At 57.3% G+C, this 10,508-nt stretch overlaps 1 protein-coding gene across 1 annotated transcript in view; it reads right to left on the bottom strand.

Annotated features, from left to right (window-relative positions):
• Nucleotides 1-4,014: 4,014 nt before the first annotated feature.
• Nucleotides 4,015-10,508, bottom strand: part of LOC105982297 — a 38,373-nt gene continuing 31,879 nt past the window's right edge. The window contains 3 exon segments of the mRNA XM_013011869.1: nt 4,015-4,528; nt 7,169-7,306; nt 8,107-8,151. Of these exon segments, the coding sequence (XP_012867323.1) occupies nt 4,400-4,528; nt 7,169-7,306; nt 8,107-8,151 (312 nt within the window). The 3' untranslated portion in view covers nt 4,015-4,399.

The raw sequence follows: 10,508 nt of genomic DNA, 5'->3' as shown, positions 1-10,508 counted from the left end.
ACCAGAAAACCGGAAGTGGCACTGTAGCTCAAGTGGTAGAGCGCTCGCCTTGAGCTGAAGAGCTGAGGGACAGCACCCAGGCCCAGAGTTCAAACCCCACGACCGACAAAAAAAAAAAAAAACTCAACGCTCTTTATGGAACAATCTCCAGGAGAGGCCATCGGTAATAAAAGCAGGCTACAAAAGCCATATTCAGGTACTTAATCTTGGTGGGGGGTTTGTTTTCTGCTTTTGCCAGTTGTGAGGCTTGAACTCAGGGCCTTGGCACTGTCCCCGAGCTTTTTGTTGTTGTTGTTCGAGGCTAACGCTGTATCACCTTGAGCCCCAGCTTCACTTCCAGTTTGGGGGTGGTTCATTGGAGGCGAGTCTCAGAGACTTTCCTGCCCAGACTGGCTTTGAACTTGGTGCCTCAGATCTCAGCCTCCTGAGCAGCCAGGATTACAGGCGTGAGCCCCCCGCGCCTCACCTCACCTTGTATTCTTAAAAGGCTCATGTAGCCTGTGCTGGGGGCTCACGCCTGTCTGTGGTGTCTGTGGCCGTCTTGCTCCCATGGTCCCGACACACAGCACACCTGTAGGAGGTCAGCCACGCAGGTGTCCCGTGTTGTGTTGGGTACCCATGTGCGGACTGCGTGCTGTCTCCTGTCAAGCACGCTAGGCTAGCCTCCCAGAAGGCCCAGATCTACCCCCTCTGTCTAGCTCAGCATTGCACTTCCAATTCCTGCCTGGGGGGCCGAGGGCCCCCGTCTGTGTGTCTGTCGGCCCCCGATGAATGTAGGGTCTGTCTGCATCTTCCGTCCATCGTCCGTTGTTCTGGAACTCCTCACTCTGGGGGTTGTGGATTCTCAGCTAGCCCTAGACCAGCAGCAGCAGCAGCACATGCAGAAGCCGGGGCTGTGGACAATGGGAGACCGTGGCCATCTCTGGCAGCATGTTAGTGCTTTGAAGGCTGGGATAGGTGTTTTTGGCTGTTTAGGGGCGCTGAGCCCCTGTGAACTTTGAGAAGAGGATCAGAATTGTTTTTGGAAGAACCCCTGGGGGCAAGCAGAGCAAGGGCTCAGCAGGCAGGTAGCAACCTGGGGGCTTTTGGAGGTCTGGGGTGCTTAGCAGACAGGCCTGGGGGGGTAGGGGGGGAAGGGAGGGGACCAGCTCAGCACTTATGAGATCTGTTTTTTTGTTTGTTTTTTCTTTGCAAAAATAATTTCCCATTGCTACAGCTTTCAAGAATTCAGCTTGGATTTTATTATAAAATTGATTAAAAACACATTTTTGGGGGGAGGAAACAAAAAAAGGAGGGGTGAAAATCACCACAAGGAGCTGCTTTTACAGGAAACTTTCTTGGAGTCAGGAAGTGGGAAGGGGACTGTGTGAGGGACCGTGTGGGCTGGACCTGGTGGGCTGGGGACAGCGGGGTGCTCTGGGGCTCTCTGGACACCCTGTCCCCACGGCGGACAGCTGTGGTCACCTCCAGAGTCTGACAGGGCACTGGGGCCGTTCAGGACCCTGGCCCAGCCCTCTGGCACTGCTTTGAGAGTTCAACCAGGAAATTGGCCCAGTGCTCAGCCACAAAACCACATCTCTGCCTCGGCCGGGCGTGGCGTCCAATCCCCTCAGCCCCAGTGGAGGGCAGGTCCGCGGAGTCCCCGGAAGACATCAGTGTAGAAGATGGTGGGGAAGGATCAGCGCCTTCATGCGGATGCCAGGGCCTGGGGGGGGGGAGCTCGCTCGAGCCTCGGGGCGTCAGGTGACTGGCTGAAGTCACAGGGCGGGGCCACCTGACCTCACACCCCTGTCCTGGCCCAGGCCCCCGGCTGTCCACGGCAGTGATCTGCAATCTGTGGGATGATCTCAGCCCCTCCTGGCCACGCAGCTGGGTGTGTGGGGGGACAATGGAGGGACGCCAGCCCTGGCCACCACCTCACACCCACGTGTCTCCCGCTTGAAACCACGGGTCATCTTTGAGCTCAGAGCTGGGCTCATGCTGGGCGGTGAAGCTGCCCTGCTAGTTCCTTGTTGGTCCTGAGACCGTGACCCGTCTCCCCAGGGTGTCAGTGAGTTCCCAGACGGGAGGCATGCAGGACTGGCTGGCTCCAGGAGTCACCGGGAGACTAGGGGGGTCGGGAGGTTGTTGGGAGAGAATTCATAGCTACAAGGTAAAGGAGTTGAGAATTGGGGTCCTACAGCCCCTCCTCCCCTTCTCAGGTGAGGAACTGCCCCCCCCAGCCACCCATGCCTCCGGGGACACTGAGGACACCATGTTCCCCTTTTCCGGGCAGAGCTGGGCTGACCTGAGTGACCCTTCAGACTCACAGCCGCTGGATCCTCCCGACTCGGCCTGTTCCGAAACCGCCCTGGAGGCCAGGCCTGTCCCGAAACCACCCTGGAGGCCCATTAGTCACTTTCTAGTCCTGCGGCCTGATACCTGAGCTAATCAGCTCCGGGAGGAAGTGTTGGTCTTGGCTCAGACAATCCGGGGTTTCTGCTCCCAGCACCGCAGAGGGCGTGGAGCCGGCCTCACCTGGGCCTCATCCGTACCCTCTCTTCCTCTTCTTGCTTCCCCTTTTATTCTCATGAGATGGTCTTCTCCCCCCCTCCACCCCTCATCTGCCATATTGAGGGAGGGTACCGTCTTTGTTCACACACACACCTAGCAACAGGCTTTACCCACCGCCCCGGCTTCTCAGTCCAATCCAGTTGCCAGGAAAGCTTGAGCACACCTGTGATTCCAGCCACTCCAGCCACGCTGAGACTCAGTCACCACCAGAAGCCAGCCAGGGCAAGAAAGTCCTCACGACTCCAGGCACTAAATAACCAGCACAGAAGCAGGACTGCAGGCATGGCTCAAGGGCTAAGAGCACGAGAGAGTTCAAGCCCCCGTACCAGCCTGAGTTCTACCATGCAGGCCACGCTCCTGCCATGGGGTGTAATTGGCTCTTGAGCTTTTCCCCCTCCACCTTCTGAATGCTTCCACTTCTGGCTTTTTCTTTTTCTGTAGTTGACTGAAGTCTCATGGACTTTCCTCCCAACCTGGCTTCAACCCACGATCCTCAGCCTCCCGAGTAGCTCATGGGGACAGGTGTGCACTGGGGCCCCCCTCAGGGCAGGGGGCCGGTGCAGGAAGGCAGGCTGTAGTGGCCAGCTGGGGAGGCCCGCGGTGACCGAGGAGGGGAGGGGAAAGGAGGAAGAGGGACAGAGGTTCTTAGTTCTGCAGGAAAGCCCTGTCCCCAAGCCTCTGCAGGTCTAGAAGTTTCTCCCCCTGCCGCAGTCCTGTGTGTCCTCCCTGGCCATGCCCTGGGCCATCTTGGGGGTGGACACGCACTCCCTCTCTGTAGGGGCCATGTTCCCTTCTGTCCTCCCCACCCTCTGCAGGCCACACCCGGCCCTCCCTCCCTCCTTCCCTCGATGCAGAGCACCGGCCTGGATGCAGAGCACCGGCCTGGACCATGCAGCCAGTGCCCGCCCCGCCAGGGGCTGGGCTCAGGCAGCAGAGTGGATGGGTGTGCCAGGACATGGAACTGAGGGGTCAGTGCCGAGGCCGGGCCCCGAGGTCAGGTGGCACGGGGCCCCTGTTTTGATAACAAAGTGGGAACTTGCTTCTTTAGCCTTTGACTTGGACCCCGGCCGCTGTGGCCAGCGGCTGGGGGGTGGGGGGGGCTTTAGCTGCAGTCTCCGGTTTTCTTACAGTTAGAACTAACGGAATGTGTTTCCTTTTTGAAGCGAAAAAGGGAAGCAGGAAAGGCCTGGCCGCTGCAGGGCCGTTTCCCCACCGGTCTCTTCTGTGGGCGGTGGTGCAATTCCGTAGAGGTTGAGGGTGAACCGGGGCTGGCCGTCCACCGGCCTCGGGGTGCAGGGCGCGCCCAGCCCCTCAGAAAGCAGGCTGCCTTCTGTGCAGCCTGTGGGGTGCTCAGGGCTTGGAAACGCAGATTCCTTGCGTAGGACCTGTGGGGAGATCAACCTTGGGGGAGGCCGTGTTGGGCAGGGGGGCGGAAGAAGCTGGGCTCGGCCACGCAAGAAGTGCGTTTCCTGCCTTTATTCCCATTTTACCATCTCAGGGCGAAGGGACGTGGGCGTGGGGAGACTCGAGAGAGGGGCCCGGTCCGCTCACCTGCGCCAGCTCGTCCAGGCCCACTCGGGAGGCTGCCTCTCCCACAGCAGACGCGGCACTGCCCCGCCCCACTGTGTCTACAGGCCACGGAAGCCCAGGAGCTGAGGAAGGTTCTAGTCAGACACTTGCTTGCACTGGAGGCTCTGCCCCCACACAGTCCCTGTCCTGCAGCAGCTGGGGATGACCACAGGGGCCGTGGGGTGCGGGGAGGCAGGGCGGGGGGGGTGCTCCCCGTTCTCCAGAGGTGCCGCATCTGGCTCCAGGTGGAGGCTCTGCGGCTGAGGAACTGTGCGGCTCACACGAACTGGGACAGGTTGGGGACTTTGATGTTGAGGTCGCCAAGGTTTATGTTGCGCGGGATCTCGGGCAGGTTGATGTTCTTCACGGCGGACACGGCGCGGGCAGGGGCTGCGGACAGACCGCCCTGGGGACACAGCGGGACAGCCTCAGCGGCCCCTGCTCCCCCTCCCCTGCTCTCAGCCTCAAGGGCTCCCCCTCCCCCTCCCCCTGTACTCTGTCTCTGTCTCTCTCTTCCCTCTCTTTGCCAGCCCTGGGACTTGAACTCAGGGCCTGGGTACTGCCTCTGGGCTTCTTTTCTGCTCAAGGCTAGCTCTCTACCACTTAAGCCACAACCCCACTTCCGGCTTTTTTCCAGTTAATTAGAAATAAGAGTCTCACAGATTTCCTGTCTGCCTGGCTTCAAACTTTTCCTCAGATCTCAGCCTCCTGCGTGGCTAGGATTACAGGTGTGAGCCGCCAGCCCCGACGCTATTCTTTAAACACCAAATAGATGGGAGATGTAGAAAAGCTTTGAATTGAGCATACACAAGAGAGGCTTAAATTCAGCAGAAGTAATCAATGGAAGGATTTTAGTTCATGGGGACCCAGAGCCTGCGCCTCCCTGCCCTGGCTCCTTAAAGGTGGGTTGTAGCTACACAGCGCCTTACACCCTGGCCCTGGGTGCGCGCTGGACACCGCTACACTGTGCTCTGAGTCACAGGAGTGACGGCGGCCGGGCCATGCTGGCTGCTCAGGAGGCTGACTGGGATCTGAACCTGGCGGGCAGGAAGTCCCCGAGACTCATTTCCCATTAACCACAAAAAGCTGGAAGGGGAGCTGTGGCTCAAGTGGCAGAGCGCTAGTCTGGAACACAAAAGCTCAGGGACAGCACCCAAGCCCTGCATTCAAGCTCCAGGACAGACAGACCAGACAGACCAGACAGACAGACAAGACAGACAGACAGACACACACACACACAATCACAGGTGTTTTCCTAGTTGTGGAACACAACAAAACCTTCCTGGAGAAGCTGTGTCTCTGATGAGCGCGGTCATGGAGACTGGCCGGGCAGCTGCTGGTCAGCCCCACCGTGAGCTAGGAGAGGGTGCCGGGAGGCACCGGGAGCTTGGCGACAAAACCCCAGGAGAGAGACACTGCCAGGCTCACCCCAACGTGCAGAGAGCAGAGCTGACCAGGGCTCCCGAGGCCCTTCTCCCCACAGCAGCGGGCCTTGGGCTCTTCCGCTTTCCAGACCCTCCTCTCTGACTCACGTTCCTGGAAATGTCCCAGGCTGCACTGCTCAGAGCACTGTGCGTCCACCAGGGCAGAGGCCTGGCCAGGCTTCGTGCAGGGAACAGACAGTTCCCAAGAACAACGTCTGGCTTCAGAAGATCAGCTTCCATGGCACCAAGTGTGTAGTGTGTGTGTGTGTGTGTGTCTATGTCTGTGTGTCTGTGTGTGTCTGTGTGCATGCGCTCCCATGCTGGGGCTTGAACTTGGGGCTTGGGTGCTGTGCTGTCCCTTTTCTGCTGAAAGCTGGCACTCTACCATTTGAGCCACTTCTGGCTTTTTGGTTAACTGGAGATGAGTCTCGCAGACCCTCCTGCCTGGGCTGGCTTTGAACCATGATCCTCAGATCTCAGCCTCTCAAGTGATACGAGGTGTGAGCCACCAGCACCTGGCTTATTCTATTTCTGCACAGGTTAGGGTTCATCTCAAGGGATGAGGGGGGCACACGTGCATCGTACTTTTTTCCTTTTTTTTTTTTGTCAGTCCTGGGGCCTGAACTCTGGGCCTGGGCGCTGTCCCTCAGCTCTTCAGCTCAAGGCTAGCACTCTACCACTTGAGCCACAGCACCACTTCCGGCTTTTTCCACTTATGTGGTGTTGAGGAATCAAATCCAGGGCCTCATGCATGCAAGGCAAGCGCTCTACCACTGAGCCACCTTCCCAGCCCCTGGCATGGTACTTTCAAACCCTGATTCCCAACTCTGCTGCAGCTTTTCACAAGGCCAACTGAGCACGAGGAAGCCTGGGACTCTGGGGCTGAAAGACATCACAATAAATAGCTCAAAGAACACACAAACTAGGGGAAGGTGAGAAGGGAATTCTGGGTCCCTGGGGGAACATGCGCCTTGGAGAAGAAATTCTCAATAATAAATGAGCCATAACTAGGGTGAGCGCTGGCGGCTCTGGGATCTGAGACCCCATTTGAGGCCGGCCCATGTAGAACAGTCTTTGAGCTGGGCGCTGGTGGCTCACGCCTGTCATCCTAGCTACTTACTCAGGAGGATGCATAGATCTGAGGATTGTGATTCAAACCAGCCCAGGCAGGAAAGTCCATGAGACTCTTATCTCCAATAAACCACCAGAAAACTGGAAGTAGTGTCATGGCTCCAAGTAGAACAGCGCTAGCCATGAGCAAGAAAGCTGAGTGATAGCATGAAGTCCTGAGTTCAAGCCCACTACTTACTGGCAGGCAGGCATGCACACGCACGTGTGTAAGCATGCGTGTACACACACACATACACGCGTATACACACAAATAATAACCAAAATCCAGAAGCAGGTTGCTCCTCTGGCAGAGTCTTTCTGTTCATACATCGCCTTCAAAGCCTAAGGTTCCATGCCTCCTTGTCCTCCTCCTCCTTTTCAGACAGCCTTCCGATGGGTCCGCCCCACGGAATCGGGGAAGGAGGCTTAGAGGGCATTTCCAAGCCCCCCCCCCCCCAGGAGCACATGTGCACACTCACCCAGGTATGACGAGGATGCGGCTGCTCACTCACCTCTGACTTCTCCAGCCTGCTCTGAGCGTCTATCTGAGCCACGATCTCATTCATGTTGGTCTCCAGCACCATCCCACCCATCACCACCTCCTGGAGGATGTAGTGCACCTGGGGGAAAGCAGACAGGGCGGGCGGGAGCTCTGCAGGGGCCTTCCTGCGGCTCGGTGGTCACGCGCGGGCCTGGGGTCCAGGCTCCGGCTGTCCTGCTGCGACACCAGGGCCCGGCCGGGTTCCCAGCACGAGGCTGGCTCCAGTCCCCGATTCTCACACATCCAGGCACGAACCCCCCTCGCCCCCCGCCCCATTCTAAGCATGCCCAGCATGGAAAGCCTCTCTCCAGCAGTGCCAGAGGAGTTGGAGGACAGAGGCTGAGGTCCGGTCCAGGGCTGTTTAAGCCAGGTTGTTTCAGGCCCTGGCGCAGGGAGGGGGTGGGACAGGGACCAGCGCTCCTTCACAGGAGGACTGAGCCTAAGACAGGCCCAGAACGACCACAGAATGCTGCACCGGGTCTCACCACAGAATGCCTGTACCGAATCTCACCACAGAATGCTGCACGGGGTCTCACCACAGAATGCTGCACCGGGTCTCACCACAGAATGCCTGCCTGCACCGAGTCTCACCACAGAATGCCTGTACTGAATCTCACCACAGAATGCTGCACCGGGTCTCACCACAGAATGCTGCACCGAGTCTCACCACAGAATGCTGCACCGAGTCTCACCGAGGTGGCAGGACGGGGAAGGGAAAGGGAAGGGGACGGAGGCTGGGCCCTGCTCTCCCCAAGGCCAGCGCTCTACCACTTGAGCTACAGCGTCACTTCTGGTTTTCTGGTGGTTTACTGGAGAGGATTCTCATGGACTTTCCTGCCCAGGCTGGCTTTGAACCTCGATCCTCAGATCTCAGCCTCCTGCATAGCTAGGATGACAGGCGTGAGCCACCGGCACCCAGCCAAAACATTTTTTTAAACTTCATTTTAAAAACAACTTTTGTGCGGGTACACAGAGACCTGAAACATCACGCACCCGCTCTGGTAGGCACGCCCCCCCCCCGGGGGAAGCCAGCGGACGAGCAGCAGCAGCCTGGGCAATCTCCTGAGCAGGGCGTGGTTCTTGGGGTGCAGATGGAGGGGCCTGAGCCTGCTGCAGGCTGTGCAGCCCAGAATTGAAACCGAACCCATGGCCTTACACGACACCTGCACCCAGAGATCCAGTCAGAGTGCAAAGGGCTCTGCGGAAGAACAGGAAGAGATGGATGACTAGACAGACAGATGGACAGACCTAGAGGGCACAGATGGAGATCGAGATAAATACCAAAGGAATTGACAACCCAGGGAACAAATCTGAGCCCTGAGCCCTGTGGACAGAACCCCAAATGACAGGGGTCGGAGCGAGTGAAGAGCAGAGATCTCCCAGGACCCCAAACGCAGCGCTGTGTGCACCGGGCAATGGGAAAGCTCTTGGCTACCAACGACGCACTGAGACAAAGACCTTCAAAGTCTACTTCCAGGGTCTGAACAAAAGTGCTATTGATTCCTTCATTCCTGGCAAATCCAGCCGTCATCTGATCTGGAAATAATCACAACCAGCAAAAGTCTCACCTCAACACAAGGATTAGGACAGCTCAAGACACCGAGAGACCAACAGGGTAGAAAGGAAAATACCAAAGAGTGTAGTGAAATGTGAGGAACGCTGTGTCCCAGGTCCACACCCATGAAACCGTGAGCGAGCGTACATGTTACAGCTCTTCATACTCCAGTTCTTCTCCTGACACCCTTTAACACAGTCAACAGTGAGATTTCAGGCCAGGGCGCCTGTGGCTCACGCCTGTCATCCTAGCTACTCAGGAGGCTGAGATCTGAATGATCGTGGTTCAAAGCCAGCCCAGGCAGGAAAGTTCTGTGAGACTCTTACCTTCTATTAACCACCAGAAAAACCAGGAATGGCACTGTGGCTCAAATGGTAAAGTGCCAGCCTGCAGCAAAAAGACAACTAAGAGTACAAGGTCCCAAGTTCAAGCACCAGTGCCATACATTCTCCCAAATCCAGTCAAATGCAGATTTCTGACCCCCTATGAAGTCTCTCCACTCTCCTTGCCCAAGCCTCTGTGTCCCCTGCAGTTTTTCATTTCTGTTGTCGGAGGCACTGGAGTTGAACTCAGGGCCTGGAGCTTGGTAAGTGGGTTCTCTACCACAAGTCGCGCACCGGTCCCTTTTTGCATCGGTCACTTTCAAGACAGGCTCGTGATTTATGCCCAGGCCAGCCCAGACTGCAATCCTTGTGCCCTGTGTGCTGGGTGGTAGGCACACACCAGTACACCCAGGCGCTGGCTGAGATGCTGACTCAAACTGTGACCGAAGTGGCCTCAAGCAGCAAACCTCAATCTCTGCCTCCCAGGTGGCCTGGGACACCACACCTAGCTTCAGGTGCTGTGTTTTTGTTTTTTTTTCCACTGAATCATCATGTCCTCCTCACTCTGAAGGACCTTGTTTCTCTAACCAGATCTACCTTGTACCCAATTTGACCTTGCCATAACATTGTGTGAGTAAAGCTACCTCTTCAATGCTGGGCATACCTGTGCATACCTACTATCTCCGCCCTCAGGAGGCTGAGGCAGGCGGATCAAGACTTCAAGGCCAACCTGGCCTATCAATGAAACCCTGTTTTGAAAGGCAACACACAAGGGAAAGCTATCTGTTTGAGACCTTGCTCATCCTCACCCCCGCAGACTGTATGAATGTCCCAACCAGAACAGAAACCCACAAGCCAGCGGGCAGGCCTCCTGGGGGCCAGCCTGCTCCCAAATGACACAGGAAGACATATCTGTCTGTGCTGAGGACGTGGCAGAGCCTGGGGACCGTGGTCCCCTGGAGGGCGGGCCTCCCCAATTCAGTGCATCGAATATTTAAGCTGAAACCTTTTAGTGCATTTTTCTACACACACAGTAAGACTTTTGGGTTAACACTCACAAAAGCCAAGGTAACCCATGGAGATGCCGCCCTGAGGACACGGAGTGAGAGCAAGCCCCTAGCTCACGCAGGGCGTGGGACACAGCCAGCCGGGCACAGTGAGCAGCGCTGGTCCGGGGAAGTGGTGGGTGGAGGCGGCAGGCCGGGCAGCCGTGACTCTCCACACCACGCCCCGCACCTACGCCGCCACCTGCGCTAACCCAGGGCAGGAGAGCAGCGGCACTCTGCACGCAATTTTCTTTACTCAAACCTGTAATCTTTTTGTTTTGTCGGTTTTGGGGCCTGAACTCTGGGCCTGGGCGCTGTCCCTCAGCTCTTCAGCTCAAGGCTAGCGCTCTACCACTTGAGCCACAGCGCCACTTCCAGCTTTTTCTG

Source organism: Dipodomys ordii, unplaced genomic scaffold (assembly GCF_000151885.1).
Source record: "Dipodomys ordii isolate 6190 unplaced genomic scaffold, Dord_2.0 Scaffold15, whole genome shotgun sequence".
Taxonomy (NCBI): Eukaryota; Metazoa; Chordata; class Mammalia; order Rodentia; family Heteromyidae; genus Dipodomys; species Dipodomys ordii.
The sequence above is the reverse complement of the archived record's forward strand: the minus strand, read 5'-3'. Positions and strand labels throughout refer to the sequence as shown.